We start from the raw sequence: 25560 nt of genomic DNA, 5'->3' as shown, positions 1-25560 counted from the left end.
CTTTTATTTCTATATTTATTGTGCATGTCCCAAAAAAACCCCAAAACAACACCAAACCCCCAAAACCCAAACAAATTAGAATGGTTTGAAGAGTCTTTAAACATCTTAGTTGCATTACTTTTTTTATATCCAATTGCCTCCAGATACTGTATCCATAGCTGTAGTCCTTCTCCGTGATGGTATTTCTGATTTTTCATTTGATAGCCATTTAGCACAGACTTCCTCTTCTTATCACAAGTGCCCTATCTTCCCACAATTCTGTTTATTGCTTCCCCATCAAACTTGAAAGCTTTTGAGGCTTTTGATGCAGCAAAAGCTTATCCATTAGCTTAAATGCGTGCGTGAATAGTGCTGTTGACTTGAAAGTGATCCCATCTCTGTACAGAGTCAACAAGCACATACTTAAGGTTTAACTGGGTCGAGTCAAAAGGCTGCTCTCTTCAGTCTCTGCGGTACCAGACATGAGCTGTAGCAGCATAGGGAAGGAAGGACCTTTTTTCAGAGACAGATGCATTTTAGTTTGGGGGTTTTTTTACATCCTCTAGAATGGTCTTGTTTCACGCTAGTTTCCCATGGGCAGACAGACACAAACGTTATCCTCTCCAGGTACAGCACAGGGGTAAAAAAAGATAAAGTGGTCAAGAAGAGGCTGTCCACAGTGAGGGGAAAAAAGCTTTTACTGCCATTGACCTGGCAAACGAGCCAAGCCTGACAGTCTGGCTGATGAGGAGTCCAGCCTACCTTATTGTTTGTTGTCTGTCCTGTCTGGAGTGTGCAAAGGAGAAGAATCCTATAATTTGGACTTTAAATAGAATACTTGATGAAAAGCTGGTGGGTTTTACATGTCTGGTCTAGTAAATAAATTCAACCTGAAGTTACCTTCCTGCTATTCACTGCTATTGCCATTTTATGTCTCATTATCTGAACAAGAAGATGAAGATGCATTACGAAAATAATGTTACAAAACAACTGAGAGTCCTTTTCTGAGCACTTACAAAGCTGTCTGCCATTATAAAAACATCGTGAGTGGTATTGTTGGAGTACCGGGCACTCCAGATCAGAACAGTAGTAAACTACTGGTTGTTGTTGCCTATCTTTAAATTTGTAAATAGGTATTCCTACAGGTCACTTTCCGTTATTATTATGGAGTTGCTCCTTTGAAGGAAAGCATTTTGCCACCCAATATTGCACTGCTGCCATGTAGTATATTTGTTGCTGACTGTAACATCTTTTAGCTTAGTTTAAAATCAGGAATTGTATTAAATAAGAAAATGATCTTTTTTTCAGAGGCTGAACCCACCACTAAACTGCTTCTATACCAACAGCTGTGGGCATGTTATGATAATGCAACTCAATAGCACTGCATAGAATCTCTTCAAAATTCCTGTTCTTGCTTATGCTGGCCTATGTCCTACCCTTAGTAAAAATGACAGAGGTTGTAACATACACAGGATGATCTTCAGTTGGTGCCAGAAGTGCTAAATTGTGATATAGATGAGCCCTGGTTGAGGAGGTACAGCTAAAGAGCAGAAGTAATTGGAGAAGTTCCTGAACTAACACTGCCTTAATGGAGGTGCAAGAGTATCACTGAAAAGGCAGGATGAGAAGAGAACCTGTAGATCCTTCCTCTCTCTGTTTATCCTTGTAGCAATCCAAAGAAGCACCCTATAGAACTTTCACTGATACAGAGGCAGAACTATTTTATTCAGGAAAAAAAACCACCTGAAGCTAGTGTCCTTTGGCTTGAATTGGTGAGATTCTTGATCCCCAAATTTGCCATTTGTCTTCTTGCCCAGTTAGTAGTATGCGCATACCTGTTCTGTTTTATCTCATTTACCAGCTGAAATGATGTAAACACAATAAACAGTTAGGATTTTGCTAGAAGAGTGTGCCAGTGTTTCAGGTTAACTTGGGTTAAGAGGTGGCCATTGAATTGCAGTTTCTCGTCAGCCAGTCAGTGACTCTGATTCTCATTGTGTATTTTATTCTGCTGGTTGCATATTTCATGTGTTGATTGTTTTTAGCTTGGTCAATGTTTAACAAAAAGAAAACAATCAATAAAAATGTCAAGGAAAATATTACAGTCATAAAATTGTATCACCACAGTTGGTGGTATGGAGCAGGAACTGGGGAATGGAACAGTACCATGTTTTTAATCACTCATAATTTCTTAGTAGAATTAAAACCTTTATTTATTTCACTGCCACTACCATTAGAAAAATAGACATTTTCCTTCTCAGTTTTTGGCTGCACATTCTTGTGCCTGCTGCTGGAGCCAGATGACCCACATGCTGAAGCATTTACAGGTTTTCTATTTGTGTGTGGAAAAAATTTCCTACAAGAAGTCAGCTGCATCGTATACTTTTTTTCTGTTTTGTTCCATGTACAAAAGATTTGGAGTTTTTCATGGCCTCTGTGGATAATGAGTGACTAGTTTTAATCAAGGTCCTAGAATTTGATCCTAACTCTAATTTTTCAAATGCAAGTCCTAAAATGCCTTATTGTCTGTGTTTTTGAAGCTCCAGATCTTAAAGCCAAGTACATAAAATTGTCATCTTCCATGCTAGGAAAAAAAATAAAAATGGGGTTCTCTTGTGGCTGAAGAGGAAGCTAAAAACTCGCCTCAGTCTGTGACAGGAACTTTCAGAGAAGACAGCAAAGAAAGGATCCCAGTTGTACAGATTTTTCAGATTACAAATTTAAAGTGTTTCATATATTTTGAGATACAATTTACGATTTTTAAACTCTTATCTTTCTCAGTTTAATAGTTTGAATCTGCTTCTGAAGGTATGTATCATTGTTAAACCTATATTGCTGGCTCTACAGGTATTTACAGACTTAAATTAGAGGGAGACAGACATCTGCCTTTAGTCCTTAAGAGACTTACTCTTAAGAGAGTGCCCTAATCCGTCTGTTTGGTTTCACAAAATGCATACTATTATCAGAAATGAGCTGTAGTGAACATTTATAATGAAGTGACCTACGGATTGAGGTCAGGAGACCTGCTCAACATTTAACCCTCTTGACTTCATAGCATGCTTGGAATTCTGAAATTTAAACATAACTATCATAGTCAGAATTTAGGAGAATCACTGTAATAATCACCAGGTGTGTCTATTTTCCTGGGTAAAAGTCCTTCTACTAATGTCTTCTGAACTTTCTCCAACCAGATGTCGGCTTGCTTGTATTCACAGGTGCATAAATATTCCTGTACTTTGCATATCCTGATCTAGTTAGCTATTTGAAAATGTTTCTAAGTAGTTTGTGCCAGATGAAAAGACTAAGGATGACATGTTTCAGCTCCAAGCAAAGGCCATCTAGGTAACACAGATAAATGTAATCAGTAAACAAAGAGGCATATATTGCCTGTACATACAGTAATCGCAGGGAGCGGTAAGTGACTCACTGGAGCTTGAAACTTCATCCTTGTGTACAGGAAAATTGCGAGGTCATCTCACATCGCTTCAGAAACTAGACATACAACTTCCATAGCAACAAACATTATCTGAATCACTGAATCATTCAGGCTGGAAGGGACCGAGGGAGGTCTCTGGTCCAGTCTCCTGCTTAGAGGAGGGTCAGACATGAGATTGGTCTGGATTGCTCAGGGCATTGCCCAGTCAGGTCTCGAAAATCTCCAGGGGTGGAGACTGCACAACCTCCCTCTGGAACCTGCTCTGATGCTGCTGTCCTCAGGTGGAGAAAGCTCTTCCAAACATCCATCAGGATTTTCCTGTTTCAGTTTATGTCCTTTTTCTTTTGTCCTCCTGCTACATGCTGCTGTGAAGAGCCCAACTCCATATCTTCCACCCCCTCCCCATGGGGCACTGGGGGCTGCAATTAAATGCCCATGAAGCCATCTCTGCTCCAAGCTTCTGCTCACAGGGCAAGTGCTCCATCTCAGTACCCTCCTCTGAACATTCTCCAGTGTGTCAGTGTCTTTCTTGTGTTAGGGGCCCACAATCAGAGACAGTATTTATGGTAAAGTCTGATGAGTGCCAAGTAGAGAACGATAAACCCTGCCCTCAATCTGCTGTCAGTGCTGCTTGCTGTTTGGGCAGCCTGGATACTGTTGGTCTTCAAGGGTGCAGCAGGTCTGTCCTCAGCTCCTTGCCAACAGAGCCAAGAGGTTTAATGAGTAGAAGGTCATTTGTGCCTGCACAGAGCTAGAACGTGCCCACGATTCCAAGTTTTGATGGTGTTGGTGTAACACCTGTAATGTGATTAATTCCTGACAGGAGAAGGGTTTGAGTTGGAAACACAGCTGGGTGATGATGCTTAAGGGAGAAGAGAGGAAGAGCTCTTGCTAAGCCTTTGAGATACAGGCTTTTGCAAAACTGAAGGGAACTGGTTCCTGAGCAGCGCAGCAGGTATATGAACCTGCCTGCTGCTTTATCACAATAGTTTCCCCTCAAGATTTGAGTAGTCTAGAAGAAAGCTGTGATGGATGAATGTAGGCTCACTAATTTGTGTTGTTTCATTTTCCTGATAGATAAATAGGTGGTTGTTTCTTAAGTCTAATAAACAAGGCATGCTTCACAGCCTCTTCTTCACTGGGGCCTGGGACTCAGTTGGGGCTTTTGATTATCACCCAGAGTTCAACCATTACATAATATTAAATAGTTATTTATAGTAAGGATTGATTTTTTTTTCATAGTTCTTCCCTGTGATAAACAGCGTTTCTATTTGTGATGCAGGTCTCCACAGAGTTGCCTCCCGTGACCTGGCATCGATAACTGTAAAACTGGCTGAGCTTTAGGTAATGGTGCTGCCCTTCTGATTTCAATGGGCTGTGCCCCCCTGGGAAAACAGCAGCAAAAAACCCCTTTTACAGCACCTGAGTCCTCTTTGGCCACATACCTGTATGTATCTCTTTATACATCTATATAATAGAATCATCTAGGTTGGTGATCATTGAGTCCAACCATCTACCCTACTCTACAAAGTTCTCCCCTACACCATATCCCCCAACACCGCATCTAAACGACTCTTAAACTCATCAAGGGATGGTGCCTCACCACCTCCCTGGGCAGCCTATTCCAGTGCTCCACCACTCTTTCTGTGAAGAATTTCTTCCTAATGTCCAGTCTAAACCTACCCTGTTGCTGCTTGTATCCATCCCCTCTTGTTCTATCACTAACTGCTTATGAGAAGAGACCAGCACCAACGTCTCTACAATGTCCTTTTAAGTAGTTGTAGAGAGTGATGAGGTCTCCCCTCAGCCTCCTCTTCCTCAAACTAAACAGTCCCAGCTCCCTCAATCGTTCTTTGTACGATTATATAGATATATATATATAGCCAGGAGGGATTGTGACAGTCTCACAGTGACCCATCTCATCCCTCAGCAGCAGTATGTTACTCCATTGCGTCTAATCAGTGCTGAGCAAATTATTCGCAAAGAATAATTTATCAGGCAAATGTAGATGCTTTATCTGTTCAGGGAATATCTTAAACCAGACCATGACTTTTCTCCTATTTATTAATTATTCAGCAGTCACCAATACTTTTTTTTTCACATTGTTAACTGTGGACAAATCAATGAATTTTTCTAATTGACACGTGCTGTCAGACAAATTTGCACGGATCATTTCTACAGGACTTGATGCAATCTTTCCGCTCATTTTTAGCGGATAAGAGAGCCTGAATTTAAGGCTTCCTGAAAAAAAATTACCAAAATTCTTTCCTCGCAGGGGTTGTGGCAAAACTTTTCAGCGTGTCCTTTTCAAAGCTCGTTCCTTCGAGCCCAGGAAGAACTCCCTTGTGATGAATTCCAACTTCGGCGGGAAGTGGTTACTGGGCAGCGTGGAAGAAGACCCTTGTGTCCCCGTGTCGGTGCCCCCGGTGGGCGTACGCCCTCGGTTTTAGCTGATAAACTCTCACCTTTTTGTGCCGTTCGCTCGCTTTTGGCCACCGGGCCCCGCTCCCGCCACTCCCCCTGGCCACGCCCCTCCCCGCCACGACCACGCCCCCTCCCCAGTGGGATGGGGCGTGGCCTGCGCTGGCCCCGCCCCCCTCCTCCCGCCGCGCTGAGGCGGCCCCGCGCCTTCCGCCGGCAGCAGGTGGGGCCGATGGTGCTTGGTGAGGGGGCGGGCGGCGGAGGCGCGGGCAGGCGCTGCTCTCGCTCCTCCTCCTTCTCCTTCTTCTTCTCCTCCTCTTTCTCCTCCTCCTCCTCCTCCTCCCCGTAGCGCGGCGGCGGCGGGCAGGCTCCTGCCGCGGCCCCCGCAGCTCCTCCGCCTGGGCGGCGCAGCGGGCCCCCCCCCACCCCAGGCCCCGGCGCGATGTCGGGCGGCGCGGCCGGCGCCCCTAAACCTCTCCCGTCCTCCGGGCCCAAGTCGTTGCGGGAGATGCCGCATCCCTTGGCCACGTCCAGCAGCGAGGAGATGGGGCCGGCGCTCACCCCCAGCCCCGACCTGCTGCTGCCCCGCAGCATCGCCGACAAGGTACGGCCCGGGCAAGGGGCGGGGAGGGGGGGGGCGAGGTGCGGCGTTTTAAGGGGGTGTCTCCCCCTTTGGAAGGGGAGGAAGGCTGTGTGTGCCTTTCCCCGGCTGCATCCCTGGTTCCCCGCGGGGAAAGGAAGCCCTGGGCGATGCTGACACCCATGGCAGGAGCCCCGGGCTGCCCGGGAGGGGGTGAAGGAACCGGGTGTGGGGGCTGCAGGTGTCATGTCCCTCTCTGTGAGGGACCAGCTGGGACACCAGTGCTGCTGCTCCCATCGGAGTCCGTGCAAAAAGCAAGATTTTACCGATCGTGTCTTCCTGTGGCTCATACCCTCCTACAGATGGGTCCCAATGCTTCAGGAGTTGCTGCAGCTCCCTCGCTGTCTCCTTCCTGGAGCCCTCAGGGGGAAGGTTGGGAGCTGCTGTTGCTTACTTACCCCCGAAGCTTGTCATCAGCTTGTCCTCTCCAGAGCTCAGCTCCTTCTCACTTCATCACAGCAGTGTAATGTGGAAAGGATGCTCTTGCAGGAGTACCTGTGCCTGCTTTCCCTTCCCTGGCTCTGGCATCTGTCTGCAGGATGCTAGCAGGCTTTGGGAAGTGCCTTGCCTGTGTGTGGGCCTTAGATGTGATAATTCCTGAATGTGAAAGCTGTAGCGGCAGCACAGCGCTGCTGATACATTAACTACTCTTGCAAGGACTTAGTATCTTTGTGGGCAGACTTCCTGAAATGTGTTAAGGTAGGATTTTCTGGGAGCAAGGGTTGCAAGGGGTCAGACTGGTTCAAGACTTGTTATAATAAGCAGTTCTGGGCTGGTTGGTGTGTGTACAAGGTGTTACAAGAGATGCTGGTGGCAAGAGATGCTTCCTATGGCTGTTGTCCTGGGGAGTGTGGAGCAGTTTCTGGGCAGGGTGGATCTGCTAACCTCCTATAGCCTTGGGGCTGCCAGCAGTATCTGGTCCAATACACTCCTGTGCTCTAGGGGAGTGAGTCAAAGGGGTCGTCTGGTCTCTTCCATTTGTCACCTTCTGCAGCCCTGTAAGTGTGCTGTAGAGATTCAGCACTTGTTCCTGCCCATGTAAGGAGCCCTCTCCTTAAATGTTTGCCCGCTGTTGTTCAAATGAGAAGCTAGGCTTTGCTTCGTCCAAGAAGACTTGTCTTCATCTAAGAAACTTGTCAAGGAATTGATGGCCCTCTGAGAGAAGTGGGTGTGTGAGTAGGAATTGTGGATTATTTTTTTTTTTTGTCTATGATGGATTTGATTTACTCATGTAACTATGTTGCTGTGTGACCGACCTGTAGGAACAGGTGGCTGCCTTCATGGGTCTTCTCGCCGCTTGTGAGCAGAGCAGTGGTACTGTACCCTCCTAGCACAACTGCTCTCCACGCTGTTGTATAGCTGCTGAGAAGCTCTGTTCTGAGGAGCAGCTCATGCCCTGTAACTTCTTTCCTCAGCTGTATTAAAGAGCTTTTTTTGTTTTTGGAGCTCAAACAAGGGTTTCGTCTTTACTGCTTTGAGGTGTCTGAGAAGTGTGTCAGCATGCCTGATAACCTAGGAGCAGAAATACCTCTCTAGCCTCAGGTGCTGGTCAGCTAACTTCTCAGTGCTCAGTAGGAAGGTTCTTGCCCATTTTTTCCACCAGCAACACAGGTGAAGTCCATCTTCTAGTACCTCTGTGTAGTACTATCCCAACCTAGTATGCATTTGGCGGCACAGAAGTACTCTAAAGAGGGGAAACAAAAAAGGGCTGGGGTAGGTGATTTTTAGACAGAAGAGCAGTTCTGTGGTTGACCTGGAAATGGCACTAGGATAATGAGCCTTGCAGAATAAAAGGATTTCCAGTAGGAAGAGCAGCGTTCTTTTTTTTTTCTCCTTCTAGCTGAATTGGCAGAAAAAGCCAAAGGTCTGGTCTTTCTGACAGCCTCACAGTGTGAGGGATGCCTCTTCTTCTCCTTAATACCTGATACACAGGCAAGAAAAAAAATTGAGTTAACTTCTCTCCCACCTCAGGAAAAACTTCAGCAAACAAACAGATGTTCCTAACTTCAGAGCAGTAGTAAACTTGAACTACTTGCACTGTGTATTGAGTAGTCCAGGGAGTGAGTGTGGTAAGTGGAGGTAAGCAGGTAAAACCACCTTTTAGGTGGTTAGTGTGCCTCTTGGTCTTAATCTCTGGTGGTGGGTCATTAATCTCTTGAAAGCCTGGGCTTGCTAATCAACTAACAATGTGTGGATAGCTCCAATAGTTGGGAAGCAGAGGGGGTCAGTATTCAAGTCTGACTCAGGCTTAAAGCTCTGCAGCTGTTCTTTATTGGTTCTTGAACAGGAGCTGTGCTTGTCTGCTCTCTTGGCCTTTCCAAGGGCCTTTCTGGAGAGTCTGGTGGAGATTGGCACTGTAACAGCAGTGCGGGTCGAAGTCTCCAGCTTCAAAGTGTCTCTGAGTCAGAAAGCTTCTGTAAGGACTACTGTCCCTAACCAGGCCTGTACTAGGACATCCCTCTGGCAGAAGGATGGTGGCAATGGCTGAGACATCACCACCAACCGAGTAACTTGCTTTTTTATGGGTTCTTCTGACCTGCTGGGAGCAAATAGTTCCTAAACACTACTGCAAGATAAAAGTACTGAAGACTGAAGTCCTCTGAGGGGAGAAAGTGCCAAAGTAAGGGGAGCTGTCTGCCCGTAAAGCAGTGCCACAGATGTGCAGCATGAAGTGCCATCACTGCTTTGCATTCCTTAAAGCATGCTTTCCTTGCTTTTTTGGAGCCGCTGAATAAAAGCACTACTTTATCCTGAGTCAGAGGAACCTGGAGGACAGCAATACTGCCTCTATGTCTCCTGATGGTTTTTGATTCAAACATGGGAATAGATCACAGGAAAGGGAAGGAGAACCCTTTGTGTTGTTTTTTGTGGCTTGCCTGGTTCTGAGGCCCTCTAAGTAGACTAGTCTCCAGTTTTCTGCATCTTATGAAGAGGGCTGCAGAGCTTTCATTGAATGAAATAGCATCTTCATTCTGACTTGTAGGGGAGAGCTGTTTTAGGAGCCAGGAAACCTCAACTTCTGAGCAGCATCTAAACTCTCAGATGAAATGGACATTTCTGCCTAAGTACTTGGCTTTCACAGTGGTTCTGCAGCAAATGCGAAACACTCGAGTTGTAGATTCTTGTCTTCTGAAGCATTTCTGTATTGGCTAGATCTTTCTATAAAGGTCTTTTTGTTCCTTTCAAGTCTAATTGCCTGAAACATTGTTTGTCCTGATACCTGACCACCATCAGCTTTTTTGAGCTTATTCTCCCTTTTCCCTTTCTAGCCTCCAAATAAGGAGACAGCTAAAGCTGAACCTAAGCAGTAACCCTCAACCCCTTTTTTTTGTTTGTTTTTGACATCAGGTGAGATGGCAGCATGCAGGAGGAAACTCCCTCAGGATGCATGGCAAAGTCCATTGCAGAGTTAGCTGTAAAACTGAATTCTTGCTGTCTTGCAGAGCTTTTGGAAGGCATGCAAACTAGTTTGAGATCTGCTTTTCAGAGCAGATCCTCTGCAGAGGAAGGTAAGACAAATGGGGAAGTGTCTCTGGTTTCTCTCCTTTTTTCCTTTTCTTTTTTTTAAAAAAAAGGAAGTTCTGCTTACATGTGACTGCTAGACTCCAGTTCACTAGTTTGTCACTTTCAATAGTGAATCTGCTTTGTTCACTAGGGCAGATACTTTGACACTAAGGAGAAAAGATATTATTACTGGCTTTGGAGCAGAGGTGAGAATTCTGCTGTGCGATTATGCCCAAATGATTGTAGAATTATGATAGATAAGACTCAGGATGCAGCCCCATTGAGGCTGTGCAGATTTAATTACATGCTGCTAAGTGTTGAAAGTGCCAGGCTCTGCAGAATTAGAGATAAAGTGTTCTCTATGGCTTACTCCCACTGTCCTCTACTTCTGGTCCCTGTAGTCCCTCTAGACTTGTGTTGTGAGAGTGAGTACCTTCCTTAATAGGGTGATGTTGGCTGTTTTTGATGTTGGTCTGCCTTGAGACTGGCAGCTGTCTGATAGGGTCCTGACTCCCAGTACTGGTTTCTTGCCTGTCACTCCAAAAGCTTTCATATCCCACCTGCCCTAGGGCTCAGACTCCCTTTGTCCTCTTTGAGACATCTTTGACTACCTGATACTGTACGTGTTGCCAGCTGCCTATAACCTGTTAAGATTTTCTTCTTTGAAAGGTGTGTGTGCTTTGTATTTGGCTCTGTTAATCCTAGACAGCTGAAGTGAGCTTTAAGGCTCTTTCACAGGTAGTATATCAAGCAGAGCTGATGTGAATGCATAGCTCAAACTTGCTAATTCGTGGAGATGGATATTAAAACTCCTACTGCAAACTTCTGGTTACTAATGGAAAGCTATTGCTTGCATGTGACCCTTTGCTCATCTGCTTCCAAGCTACGACACTGGTGAACCCCGAGGCCTGTATTAGCACCTGATCAAGTATAAATACTTGGTGTGTTTGCTGGAGTGCTGTTATTTAACACTCATATTCTGGAAGGGAGCCTGGTAGCTCTCCAACAAAAAATACACTGAGAGTCTGGAGTTCTACTTCCAGCCTTCTTGGTAGCTAGTTTATAATTATTGCTCTTAACTTCATCCACCCACAGATGAAACCAGTTTGCAGTATAATCTGAAAGTTTAAAATAGATCTGCCTGAGCTTCTACAAACCTCTTCCTTCTCTGACTAAATAAGAACTGAGACCAACACCATGTATTGTTCTTAAAGCAAGCTGAAGGTAAATTCTCAGTTTTGAGAGAGACTGAGGCGTGCAGAAAGTCAGGAACCGAAGTTGGTGAACTCATGAAATGATGTCAGTATGGCTGAGCTGATCTCAGTTCCAATGTACAGGTACATAAAACTGTCAATCATAGAGAAGTTGGGGCTGGATGGCAACTCTGCACGTCTTCTAGTCCAACCCCTTGACTCACAGCAGAGTTAGCAGGCTGCCTAGGATGATGTGAAGTTGATTTTTGAGTATCTCTCTGGGTAAGCTGTTCCTGCATCCAGTCACCTGCAAAGTAAAATTTCTGTCTTATGTTTAAGTGAAACTTGCAGTATTTCAATTTGTGCCCATTGTCTCTTGTTCTGTTGTTGGATTAATTGAAAAGAGTCTGTCACCACTTTCTGTACACCCTCCAATCAGGTATTTATTCATATTAGTAAGATCCCCTGAGCATTGCCCTCTCCAGACTGTTGGCTGCCTTTGCTATGAAGCATATTATTGGCTCATGGCCAACTTTTCCATTGGGATCTGTTGTGTGTGGGGGGGTTTTTGTGGTTTTGCCTTTTTTTTTCTTTCTTTCTGCCAAGCTGCATTCCTACCAGGTGCAGGACTTCGCATTTCTTGATGAATTTCATGAGATACCTGTCAGCCCATTTCTCCAGCCTGTTGAGGTTCCTCTGAATGATAGCGCAACCCTCTGATGTATCATGTGCTCCACCTGGCTCTGTACCCTCAGCATGCTTCCTGAGGATCTACCCTGTCCCATCATTTAGACTATTAATGAAGACGTTGAACAGTAGTGGTCCTATTGCTGTCTGCTGGTGTATTCTATTAATGACTGCCCTCCAGTTGGAATTTGTTGGATCACAACACTTTCATCCCTGCAGTTCAATCACTTTTCAGTCTACTTTAATGTACATCTGCCTAGTTTGTACCTTGTCAGCTTGTTTAGGAGGATGTTATGGGAGACAGTGTTGAAAGCTCTCTTAAGGTTGAAATGAAACACATCAAAGCTCTCATCTTGTACACCAGGCCAGTCACATCTTCATAGCAGGTGTTGGGTTGGTTAAGCATGTCTTCCCTTAAGTCCATGCTGACTTTTCATCCCCATGTCCTTTGTGTGTTTGGAAACAGTTTCCAATATTTGCTTGACCACCTTTCCAGGGATTGAGGTGAGGCTGACAGGCCTGTAGTTCCTTGTATCTGCTGCCTTGAAGACAAGAGTGAACATCTGATTTCTTCCATTCCTTGGGAATCTCCCCTTATCGCCATAATAAGGATAAGATAATTGAAAGTGGCATTACAGTGGCATCATCCGGCTCCCTCAGCACTTTTGAGTCCATCTCATCGTGGGTTTATGTCTGTCCAGTTTGTTGAAATGCTCCCTAACCAAGTCCTCACCAGTGAGTTTGCCTTGGTCCAGAATTTCCCACTGGGCTCAAGGGCCTGAGATTCCTGAAGGCTGATCATCTCAAAGACTGAGGCAAAGAAAGGACCAAGTACATCAGCCTTATCTGTGTCCTTTGTTATCAGATCCTCTGCCCCACGAGGACTGCATTTTGTTCTTTGTTTTGCTGCTGATGTACCTGTAGAAGCCTTGTTGATATTCTCAGCCTTTGCCAGATTTGGCTCCATCCTACTAAACCCACTCTCAGGCAGCTTCTCAGTATTCCTCCTGGGTCTGCTGTGCCTGCTGCTGCCTTTTTTCATGCTTCCTTTTTATATTTCAGTTTAGTCAGAAGCTCCATGTTCATGCATGCAGGTCTTCAGCAACCTTTGCTTGCTTTTCTGCTCAGCGGGGTGGACCACTTCCAGGGCTGGAAAGGTGCTCCTTGAAATTAACTAGTTCTCCTGGATGTCTCTCTAGGGCCATGTGCCTTCTTCCTAGCAGATCCTTGAAGAGGCTGAAGCCTGCTCCCTAGAAGTCTGGAGCTGTGATCCTGCTCTTTGCTCTGCTCCCTCCTCTTGGGATCCCAAACTCCACTAGCTCATGGCTACTGTGGCTGAGGCAGCCCCCTACCTTCACATCCCTGGCCAGTTCTTCCTTCTTTGTAAGAAGCAAAGCATCTCCCATCATCAGTTTATTAATCACCTGTGTCAGGCACTTTCCATCAGCTTCAGAAACCTAGATTGATGTAGTTTCTGCTGTGTTGTTCCTCCAGCATATGTCATTGTGATTCAAGTTACCCGTCAGAACCTGTGAATGAGGCTTCTTCCAGTAAATCCCTGTATTTTTCTGCAGAAGAAGTGCTTGAAGGACACAGGAATGTTGTTTTCCAACTAGGATGGTAGCATTCCCGCTTTGGTTAAATTGTCTCCTAACCGCTTCGGATTTCACCTATTTATGAAGCTGTTCTTGTTGTTTTGGGAAATACTGTGGTTCTCTTCCCCCAGTTGCTGCACAGAATGGGGAGGTGATGTTCCATAGTAGATGCTTGTTACATTGCTGAACCATGGTTCTTAGGCCAGGAGGCTTTTAGGTGCAAACACTTGGTTGCCACATGCTTTTTAGGTGGGCCATTGGCTCCCAAAGGCTGAGCCTAGTTGTCTTGTTTCAAGAAACTCCTGTCTCTTCTGTTCCACTGTGTGTGTGTGTATGCATGTGCATCAGGCAGCTCTTTTCTAGTCTCCTGGTTAAAAGAACTGACTTAGACTTAGCGTGGCCCTCAGCTTGCCCTCAGTGCTCTACCCACAGCCAGCCTGCGGGCTGAATCCAGCTTCCTGTCTTTTGTAATGGTGGTAACTGGAGCTGCTGTCTCTAGCTATTTCATCTCTCAAACTCGTGATGTCACTTGGATCGGTTAATACCATGGTATCTTACTGAAAAGATAGAGTTGGCTTGTGGCCAGTCTGGGGTTTGATGGTGCACATAGAGCAACACAGTGTCCTTGCTCACAGCTACCTTCATTTATAGAAAGAGGTTTTTATTGGTAAGGGTGCTTTAATGGTATCTTACAAGAGGTGCTGCAGTACTGACATAAAACTCTACTCAGTGGTCTCTTTATGATGCATTAGTTGCCAGTACAGTGAGTTTCTCTGGAATTGGCAATTCCCATCTCTTCTGGATAAAATGAAGGATAGCTAAGAACCTGGGACAAACACTTGCATCAACATCACTATCTTAATACTGTTACTTAATCTTTCCATCTGGTAAAACTGAACACAGCTTCTACTGTATAATGGTATTATTACTTTGTGGTTCTTGTTTCAACTTAATGGAGGGAGGGGTATACTTTGAATTTGGTGTTGCACAGCTTTCATATTCTTTTCAACAGGATTGCTTCATACTGAATGAGACGGAGTATTGAAAACAGATATGCACGATGTACGTAGAGGAACTTGGTTCTTCAGCCGGGTTTCAGAAGGGTGGGTCTTGGCAGTAAGCTGTCAGCCATGGTGGAAAAAGTTATGCTTGGTGGTCGGAAAGAATCCTCTGGGCTGCCTGTGCTGGAACGCCTCTAACCTACCCGAGCTGCTGGATGCTCTCTGAGCTCCTCCCTGGGGATAACCAGAGAAGGGGGTAACCAGATAGATTAAGAAGCTCTCTTTTTACAGCTGTGTGGGCACATCACTCCCTTACCAGTGCCTCAGGGGTTTGTGATAAGCCTCAGGCAGTGTGTCTCTGTAATTAATGAGGATAAAGACTGAGGCTTTCTGATTGACACACTGTGGTCTGGGAGGCAGTGTGATCAGTTCCTAGAATACCTGCAAACTGTTGTCCTGGTGTCTTCTGGAATTGCGCGCTACTCTTGTGGTATCTCGGGCGGATCATCTGGCTGTCACACTACCCGGTCTCTTCCTTATCTGAGAGGCTGTTTTCTGTAAAGTAGGTCAGGAGACAAGACAGGAGCTCTTACGATGCTGTGAGACTTAACTCAGTACTGCTACTTGAAAATCTACTCGCAACACCTGAACTGCATCTTTGAGATTGTAACCTGAATATGCTTTCAGTCTGCAGAAGACAATACACCAATTGAAAGTGGCAGTTGGTCCTGCGTGTTTCTCAGAAGTAACTTCACTGAGGCTTGTTCTGTGCCGACCTTGAGCAAGATCTTAAATGCTGACTTGTACTGACTCTTTAAGCTGTGGCTGACTTAGCAGCAGTGCAACCCAGGCTCGGGCAGCTGAGACTCTTTAAGTTGTTGTGGCTGGGGAAAAATCCCATCACTAGGATGAAATGGGGCAGAGAGCTCCAGTCTCCACCTTGGAGGTGGTGGCAGCTGCAGCCCTGAGGTAAAAGGCAAAAGTTGACTGAATTAACTCATAGGAAGAATTTACTCTTAATAAATTCTCAAGACTGTGAGGAACCTGTTTCTTTTCCAGTTTCTAAGGATGGTAACTGACAGCAAGTAATTCTTGTAGTAGTTCTGCAATGACCAGCTGAAAATAGAAAACAAATCCAGGGAGCTGCCAGTCTTAATGAGTTAGCATTCCCAATGCTGGTCCAACTTAAATGGTTTATTGACAGATGAATTTGTGATATTTTATTTTCTAAAGTGGGAGGAGCAGGAGATGGAAAGAGGTGTTGCCTTCAGCTGCAGGTGATGTTATAATACAAAACCTGTTGATTCTTAACCAGATATTTCACAGAAATCATGAAGTATATGTCTGAATAAGCATGTAGGTGACACGCGTTAGTGGAACTAGCTGAAATTGTTCTGAAAATAAAGGCAATAATCCAAAATTGATACAACGGGCAAGAAAAGAAGTTAGCCAATAGCTGTATTTAGAGTGGTCCTCAAAGCATAAATTCCTCTGGAGAACATCAGTGTCTTGCAGCCTAGTTCAGAGCGTCTAAACAGCTTCTATGAAGCCATAAGCAGAAGTGAGAAGTTAGTCTGGAAGTGAAAGTGGTGGTGTCTCTAACCTCTAAAAACGGGTTTCTGCTGAACTCTGGTTTGTGGTCTTACATATCTTAGGTTGAAGAGAACTACACCAGCATGTGGGAGCAAAGATAACACCAATGTGTGTAATACTCTATTCTCCAGAAAAATAAGCAAAATGTAAATAGGAACTGGCTTTACTTGTTTCATGATGATACCCTCAAATTAAGGAGTGCAGACCCTACTGTGAGGATGACAACCTTTCTGCCTGTCTTGGGAAAGAATAGTTGCAGTGGTCTGTATGTGATGTTACTAGTGATGGCATGGCTTACAGCAGTGAAGGACATGCTTTAATCCTGATTCTTACTTTTAGTGTATACTGTAACCTCAAGCTGAATTTAAGTCTGAAAAGACAAGCTCTTCTAAATCACCCTAATGCTGCATATCGGATGGGTAGCCAGTAGTGTTTCAAAGCCAAAATACTAGCCAGGGGTGAAGCTTCTCTCTATCACATCTACCAGCAAAACTGTTACTACACTGGTTCAATGCTCCAGTTCATGGGAAAGTATGGCCTTACACTGCTTGAAAAGAACTTGCTTTATTCTTCTGAAGGGCCTCCTAGGGTATAAACCCACTGGTCTTAAAGTCTGTCTGCATAGATAGCCCCTCTTTTCCAGTGAGCTTGAATGATGTGATGTGTTCCTTGGGAGGAATATGCTGCAGTGCAGGTGTTGCTCAAGGGCAGAGAAACCTCTTTCCCCCTCACTGCTGCAGATGGTGTTTGCAACAGCTACTTTCAACTACCTCGGTGGTAAAAGCGCTGATGTGTGGGAGTGGTAAGTGATAGACTACCTTAGACAATACTCAAACCCATGCTTTTCTGGGTAAAATGGCACCTTTGCCATAGCTTTTTAGATACTAGTGTAAAGAAAATTGGAAGTGAAAATCTTGGATTCTGCCAAGACAAAGCTATGGCTTGGATTGTTGCCAAGAAAATAACTGGAACACTTCAATCAATACTGCTTATCACCAGTGATCAGCTTGGCCTCTTTGGGATTTGCTGACCATCTCATCTTGCTCCTGATCAGTACACTTCACTTGAAGCCCTGCGTGCCAAACACCTGCATGTGCCACAGTGGCTGTCAGGAGCCTAGGCCATATAAGTAGAGGGTGTTTCTATAGATTAATTAGTCTGTGTATCTTGTGCCTTGTTTCTTCTCTCCATCAGGCTCCATAGTTTTCATGCTGTGAGGAAATACAACATGACTGCTTTTCCTGACTTGCTCTCCTTAAAGCAGGGAGTGAAGCAGTCATACTGTGTGGGTTTTGCCCTTTTTTTTTCTTTCTTTCTTGCAAGAGAGACACACTGTGTTTACTCTGCCTCTCTGGGAGCAAATGCCTTTCTGCTGGAAAATGTCTTGTTTATCAGCAAAGGTGAGGGAGGGCTATACCTTCGCTTACACCTGCATAAACTTACTCTGAGAGCTCCTCCAACAGCATGCTCCTCCAGCTCTTCCAGGCTTTGAGATGGAAACATGAGTTTGAATATCTCTGCTTCCTTTACTCGCACAGTGATGCCTTGTCTGTCCACTTGCTCTCATGAAACCTCCACTGATTTTGTGTGGGGAAATGCTACTGGAGCTCATCTAAAACAGCAAACACAAAGAAACCCACATAGTAATGTATTATGGAAGTATATTATTGCTTATTCAAACAAAGTGTTCACCAGGATACTACAGTGCTTTCCAGTCCTCTGTCATCTCTTTCCTTCCTACTTCTTCTCTCTTCTTCTCCCCAGCGCTTTGCATCTGTTCACATTTTAAAAAATATTACTGATTGCTCTCAAAAACATCTCAGCCAAATTGGCACTTTGGTGACACTGGATAACTAGGTAACTTGATGCAGCTAAATCTGCTTCTAGAGTGTGAACAGGAAAAAACTGCTGCACAGTAATGTCTGCAGAGCTTCAACACAAAAGGCTATGTCCCTAGGAGAAAGCAGTTTAGTTTGGACAAGTTTAACAAACTGTTCCATCTGTAATCAGATATAAATCTGGCTTCTTGGTTGGGAATGACTCCTAGTCAAATGCTGGATTCAAGTTTTCCTGCTCATGGTCTGAATCCTGGCTGCTGCTTTGCTATTTAGAGGGTCAGAGCTCAGGTTCTGAAAATGCTTTAAGCAAAACACTGGGTGTGTTAGGCTTGTTCATGCACAAGGTGCTCTTTAACATGTTAAAATGGGTTATGATGTTCCTGGGCACACAGCTGCAGAATCGTTCTGATAATAATTCAAGTCTTGTAACAAACTCCTTGCGGATGGACATGGAACTTAACAGAGCTAGAGGAGAGTAACTGGAGACTTCACTCAAAATATGTGTATTTTTCTAAATGTTTCTGAAGACAACTAGCTTCTGTCATTTGTGGAGGTCTTTGAGCTCTGAAGTTAAGAGTGGAGTTGGTGCCTGTTGCATTCTGCTGAGAACTGTAAAAGGCAGAAAGAACCTTTAGCTCTGTTAAAGAATGCGAATCCATGTCATGTTAAACTTTCTTGCTTTCCTTTGTGTCACAAACACTTTTGTACTACTTTCTGCAGTTTAAACATAACCCAACTAATCTTGCTGGACAGCTGCTCGACTGGCTTTTGCTTAGGAAGATAGATAAAGCTTTCTGTGAGGACTCTGGTGCTTTGTAAACAGATATAGAAGCTAACCTTGGATCTGTGACTGTTTCTTCCAAGACAACAGTTCATCCTGTGGATGTTTTAAAATACCTCTTTGCATTTAAAATACCTTGCCCACAGTAAGGGAGCTATAAGATCTGGCAAGCATCCAGTTACTTCTCGCACTTTCCTCCCTGTTCAAAGGATATGGGAAGTATGTGTCAGTGGGAGTTAATAAAACAAAAGTATGTCTTATCCCTTTATATTTTGCCTAATTAATGTCTGCTCCAAATAACAACCCATTTCATCTACCAAATGCCCAGTCCCCAAAGCCTTCTGATCTTTTGTGCACAAAGTAGCACAGTAGCATAATTTATTACTAATATTGAAGGACTTACCTTAATTGCTGTAAAACATCAGTGAGATGCCACTCATGATACTCATTTTTACAGTGTAACCTGAACCACGTCTAGCTTTAGTGCATTATTGCACGGTACCCCTTCCAGACTAGGAAAAGAGGCCACCCTCTTAAGGACTCAATGAGAAGACAGACGTATAGCCAGACTGTATGAACAGATGGTCTGATGTGGTACTTGACACCTTCTTGTGATACCCCCCCCTTTATCCCAGAGCACAGGAAGGCTGAAACTGAGCTGTATTGTAGCTGAGTCCCTGAAGACTTCAGCAACAGAGGTAGAAGATGGCTTATTGCTCTTGATGAAAATGCTGCTGGCAGGAAGTGCTTCTATGCCCACATTCTTGCTCTGGTTCACTTAACCGTGATGACTTACGGGGAAACAAACCACAAAGTGAAATAATTCATCCTATAAAACTTGGCTGATAGCCTCAGGAAAGAGGTGGGAATCCCATGACCTGCATGAGAAGGTTTGGAAAGCACTCCTGTCAATCATGTAGTGTCTCTGTGAAGCTTTTTCTAGTGTTTCTCTGTCCAGCCAAAGGGCAAAGAAACACTATTCTAAGAATGATGCCTTTATAAGTAAGAAGGCCTTGAGTGATACCAAACTGCATGCTATTATGATCAGCTGCTGTACCTGAAATTCTTAATTTTTCAGGGATACGGAGGAATCTGTCTCCAGGCAGCTCTGACCTACAGAGCAGAAACACTAGTTCAAGTGGTAAACTCCAGAACAAAGTCATAAGACTCGTGACTTGGCAGCATGTTGTACTCTGACACCTATTTAAAATATCCTGAGGCTAAATTGATCCAGTCTTTATCTAGTGGCTTTTCGGGTTAGATGGGCAGAATACCAGTGGTACTGCTGGAACTGTAGAGGTGAAGCTTGGGCCAGGTGTGGTGTGCATGCTCCATTAGAGTTAGGGGCTTTACACCCAACACAGCAGGGCCACAGACTTACTACCTAATACTCTCCAGGGCTAGGATGTAAAAATCTGGGCTTGTGTCCTCAACACCAAGCACTATCCCTCCTCCTCTGACACGTTTCCAGATTCTTACCTGGAAGAAGCAAGAAGAATTGCTTCTGATTTGAGCTTAGTCTGTATTGCTGTTAAAATAGCCTCAACCTTGCAGTCTGATTCTAGATGATTAATATAGTGAAAAACACTGACCTCTTCTGTGGGTATAATCTTGTTCCTTGTGTGTACACCCACACATACTGTACCCTCCTTCCCATTACTGGAGAAGGATGTCAGGAACTGGTACACGTGTAACCACATACCCTTTCTCGGGAGGGTAGATCCAGCCTTAGAAGTTGATTCTTGCAGTTGTTGTCAAACTACAACTTAGGACTGTCTTGTTTGCGGATCAGTGTGGAAATGCGGTGCTTCCTTCTGGCATTGAATAGGGATTTTGGGGAATTTGTTATCTGTGGGGTTTTTTCATTTGTTTTGGTGTTTTTGTTGTGCGGTGATTTGCTTTTTTTAAACTCTGTAGAGCAAGACTCTCTTCTTATCCTCCTTTCCCTACAGTGTCTCGAGCATTCTCCCTTCTTTTCAGCCTGGATCCTCTCTTTGGTCACTCTTGTACTGAAGTAAGCTGCCCAAAGACAAGTGCAAGAGGAGGGGACAGGCAGTATCTTATATCTATCTTGGGTATGCGCGGGGAAACAAAGTATGTAAGTAACAAAGTAGTAAACAAAGTATGATGCTGATGCCTGGTGGAGAATGAAAATGAACGTATATAAGGGGGAAGCAAATGACTTTTCTTTTGTTGTTCTTCATCTGAAGAGAATTCTAGGTATTTGTCTTCAGCTGACGTTGTATAATAGTCTTGTGCAGTATGAGATTTCACTATACAGGTGCTCAGTGAGATCTTCTGATAGGATACTGTGCTGTCAGTGACAGATGAACTGTTCTGTATGGGCTGGAGGTTGGAAAGGTGCCTTCTCTTTCTGTCAGAGCTGACCTGTAGAGGCCAATGGCAGAGAACCGTAGAAACAAAAAATACCTGCTTTCAAAACTTGCTGGGAGGGGACAAATAGTGCTATGAACAGATCTGTGAAAGCCAAGTTAGTGCAAGCTTTTATAGTGTTCTTGGGAATGTTTACACCTAAGCCATTTTAGTTTTCCAGTCATCAGCAGCAACTGGTGCTGTGGCCTGTTGTTTTGTGCTGAAGGTATGGAGGTAATACTGTTCCAGAAACCAGCTGCAATTGTGTGGAATCATTGTCCTTTCAACATGACTGTATCTGTGGTTGTGTCTCTCTGGGAAATGGATGGCAAAAAGCAACAGAACACCTTGGAACACAAGGAGAAAAGTACAGCACTCTGAATTTCTGAAGTGAAGCAGTGAAAAATAGTACAGGCCTGGCTGTAAGGTCCCCAGGGGTATTTGGGGTTAAGTGTGCCACATGCCTATAAACAACAAAATTTCTAGATGTCTCTTGCTGTCACCTGATAGTTGTTGAATGAGAGCAATGGGCTTGCAACATCAGGTGGTTTCAGGCTAACCCTTTCCAGAGATGAGCTTATCTGTACTTGGAATATCTAGCTGAACCACCTCTTCCACCTCCTTCATGTATTGCTGCTAAGATAGCAAATCTTACCTGGTTAAGCTGTACACTTATTAAGGCATGATAAGTGAAAATTAACCTTAAATTTTTAAAAGCTGCAGTATTGACTAGATACACTTAACTCGTCAGAAGACTGCGTGATATCTTCACTTGATAGGCCAATACCTACAGAATTTTAGACCTTTTTTTAGCTTTCAAGGGTTGATTCCTGGATACCTTTTCTGGTGTGTACTACTCTGTTGGGGAGGCTGCCGTCCAGAAGACTGAATACCAAGCTCCTGAGGTTTTACTTCATGTGGATCAAGCTGCTCTGTAAATCCAGAGTCTTGGAAAATCTTCTGGGAGAATGAAGGAGGGAGTAGATGACATCAGCTGGATATTTCCCAACTCATTTTGCATCTCACATGCGGACTTCAAGTTTATAAAATTCAGCTGAATTTTAAATTTGGATGAAATGAACTTTTTGATAGATTTAATATCTGTTTCTGGACAAGCTAACTAGTCAAGATGTTTGGACTGCATAATACAACAAATGAATGTGAAGCTGCTTCCTTACCAGATAGCAGCCTACATAGTTGGCAGGGCTCACGCATTTCCAACACAGGCAGTTGCTGCTTGCCCTGCGCTATAGGATACCAGAGGTGTGCTGCTGGAGTCACCTGATTTCATGAACCTGTAAATTTGGATGTCCTGAGGAATCCTACAAACCCCATAGGAATGGGTGAATAGTCTGCCTTTAGGTGGTTGTGCACAAAAGCCTTGTACTTAACCAGTAGATCAACAATCTGAATGCCGCACTATTTCTGCCATAGGTTGTGTTCCAGACCTTGCTAGACCTTCACCTGACCTGCTTCAGCAGGTGATAAAGCTCTGAGACTTCCTGAGGAGTGGCAGAGGCTAAGGATCTTTGCTCTTTACTTTAGAAAAAGCTTTGAAACTTGAGGAAGTCTTCGTGGATACTCTCTAGGACTTGAAGAATGTCTTGACAGAACCTGTCCTCCATTCCATCTGCCTGGCAGCCAGAAGCAGCCTCCCCTTCTCCCCTCTGTGGGACTGCTCAGGATCATGGCAGGCTGACTACTGTGAGTAACAGGTGATGTGAGGAAAAAGCTTTTTGTTCTGTGAAGAGCTTAGTGAGCAGCAGATACCTGCAGGGACTTGGACTGTGCTGCTATCTGATCATGCAGATAGGTACTTCAAATGGGGGATGAGCAGCTACTTGGTGCACTAAAGGTGAAGCCGATGCAGGAGTCCCTGGCACTGAAGTCAGACTTCTTGTTATATAAAACAACTAATACTAGTCAGTATTTCAAATGCTTGTGAGTATGATAACTACACTGACAAGTAGAAATGCAGATGGCTGCCGATCTCCTTTCCTGATAGGCTCTGCAGGACTCTCTCCTCTTTTCTGTAGTAAAAGGAGACTAGAACAGATGATGCAGTCTTGCTTCCCCAACTGCAAAAAAAAAAAAAATCCAAGTCCCATAGAAGAAAGCCAGTGCCAGCTAACGTGATGAGGACGTGCTCCACTGAAAGGATTATAGCCTGGGACAACTTAGATTGCTAGGCCATCTGCTGTGACACTTCAGAGACTACCTCTTTCTAGCAATAGCATAAGGCTTCAGCAAACTGATCCTGCCTACTGTTAAACGAAGGTTCAGTATTGTTCCTTGTGCAGTTAGCTAGGAGGCTCCACCCTTTGAGAAGGGCAAATAGTTAGCTTCTCACTTGGCCTTCCAGCCACTGAAAACTAGCCAAGTAGCAGGGCGTGATGCCAGCTGTGACTGCCAGGGGAGGGTTCTGCAATCACAGCCGAGGCAGTATAGCACAGCAGTGCTTTCAGTGTAGGCATCTTCTGTCCTTTCCCCCTACTGCAGCTAGCAGCCCCCCTGCTCCTAACCAGAGTTGGTCTAGAAGCTTTACTTCTAGATCTGGGGTGTCTCTCTTCCAAGGCTGAGATCAGGCAAAGCTATTACAGCCTTTACTTTAAGACCTGAGACATTCCACAGGATGCATGACCTGCAAGAATACACTCAAGTAGATTGAAGTGGATTCCCACCTTCAGAAATCCCTACCCTGCTGAAAAAGAGCAAGATGTGCTATTATGATATTGTTGTCTCCTAACAGAACTGGTGAGGAAAAGTTGCTAACTTCAAGTGGCTACAAGCTCCATCTTTGATCCTTCCTGCAGTTGTTCTGACACCCTGATGCAGAGTTTTCATGTTTTAAGCAAATCCTGTCATATTCTTCAAGCTCTCTTTTGGAAGGGTTTTGTTAAAGCTTTTGAGATCTCCTGTGCAACCAGGCTTAAGCTGTTTCCACAAGTTAATTAATTTCCATACTGACTGGCTGTAGTTCTGGCACAACTTGTTCTATACTAATGCTTATTGCACATGGGCAATGAAGAGCTGTCTTTTCTTTTTGAAAACAAGAACAGATTTGTCTACAGCTACTGCGGTGTCCCAGGGTTTGCTTTGCTCTTTACAGCCAAATATTTTTTTTGCAGCTGAATTCTCCCGTCTAGCTGAACTGCAGATTTTCTGAAGCCATCTCCTGTTGCTAATCTTATCCTGTCTTCTGCTTACTCTGTTTGTGTAGCTCCAACAGAACTCCTTATCAGCTGAGTTATTGTAGCCTTGCTTCTTCCTGTTGTTCACGCTCCTGCTATGTTGAGTCTGAGCCAGATGCTTGTGTAGCTCAAGCTGTCTTCCTCATGTATGAGCTGGCAAGCTGTGCCATGCTCATCCTGCTCTTTTGCCCTCTTAAGAGAGCATTTGAGTGCCCACCTTCCAATTCTTGCTCACTTGCCAGTTAAATCTGAATTCTTTCATCTGTTGGCAACCACTTCTGAGGATTATTTGGGAGAATCCATCTCGGCTCTCTGTTAGTAGACAATAGTTCAGACCAACCCTTTTCCAAAATATCTAGGCTAAAGCATTATTCTCCCTACTTCATAAGGCATTCCTTGGGGTGAAAAGCAGTACTATGACAGTTCTGCAGGACTGCAACAGGTAGAGAACAGTCTATAAAAATCCCACTACTGACATGATGGGTTTGTGACTGGTAGGATCTTAGCCCTGTTCTTAGCCATTGTCAAAGGCAGACCCTTGTAACAAGCTTTAACTTGAAGCTCTTGCCTGTAATTCTGAACCCTTGAACAAAGGAGGGCTTCTATCGAGGATGGCGACTACCCACGTCCAGCTGGAACATAAACCACAATTGCATAAAGAGTACTGATGGACAAAGAGAATCTTACCTAAACAGGATTGCTTTGCGAAGGTTACAGTCCTCATTTGGCCTCTTAAAGACTATGTGAAGCTGAGGCTAATTCTAAAACTAAAACACTTGTTAATATGCTGCTTAGCTGTAGTGATATTTCTCTGTCTGGCAACTAGAGGAACCTTTGCCCTTGCAAGGGAAGCACTCTGTAGATAAATCTATTCTTATGCTACCAGTTCAAACAAAAAGCCTCCCCTCCTCTGAAAAGAAGAGCCATGGTTCTTTGGGACTTCCTAATACTGTTGTCAGATTTTCCTGCATATTGTACAACTTGTCACATGCTGTCAGCTCCCTTTGCTGCAAAACCAGAGCAGAGAACACATGTGAAGTTGCTGTGATATTTATGCAAACTGCAGTAACCAGTAGCCGTAGGAAGTATTTGGTCTGTGTCAAAGTGCGGTATTTGAAGGTGTGGGAATGTACCAAGTTGGCTATGAAGTTTGGGTTTTGGTTTTTTCTCTTTTGTGTGTGTTTTTTTTTTCCTGATACTGACTCAGTTTCAAGGAATTACAGGCTTCCCAAACCCTTGTGAGTCTCTTCCTAATATAGACACTTGCTGATTCTTTTAGCCTATCTTCCCTAGGCACTGAATGATACTCTTGTTGTTGGGAGGATGGG

General features: G+C 44.4%; 1 protein-coding gene across 2 annotated transcripts in view; it reads left to right on the top strand.

Moving 5' to 3' along the window:
• Window positions 1-6267: 6267 nt before the first annotated feature.
• The window catches only part of SNX30 (sorting nexin family member 30), a 50084-nt gene continuing 30791 nt past the window's right edge, over window positions 6268-25560 (top strand). For both annotated transcript variants that reach the window (XR_001413633.1, XM_014956432.1), the window contains exon 1: window positions 6268-6440. Coding sequence is in view for 1 of the 2 variants with exons in the window: in XM_014956432.1 (XP_014811918.1) it covers window positions 6279-6440 (162 nt within the window). In the remaining variant the exon portion in view is untranslated. The remainder of the gene's footprint in view (window positions 6441-25560) is intronic.

The sequence above is a fragment of the Calidris pugnax genome, unplaced genomic scaffold (assembly GCF_001431845.1).
Source record: "Calidris pugnax isolate Ruff unplaced genomic scaffold, ASM143184v1 scaffold262, whole genome shotgun sequence".
NCBI classification, from domain to species: domain Eukaryota; kingdom Metazoa; phylum Chordata; class Aves; order Charadriiformes; family Scolopacidae; genus Calidris; species Calidris pugnax.
The sequence above is the reverse complement of the archived record's forward strand: the minus strand, read 5'-3'. Positions and strand labels throughout refer to the sequence as shown.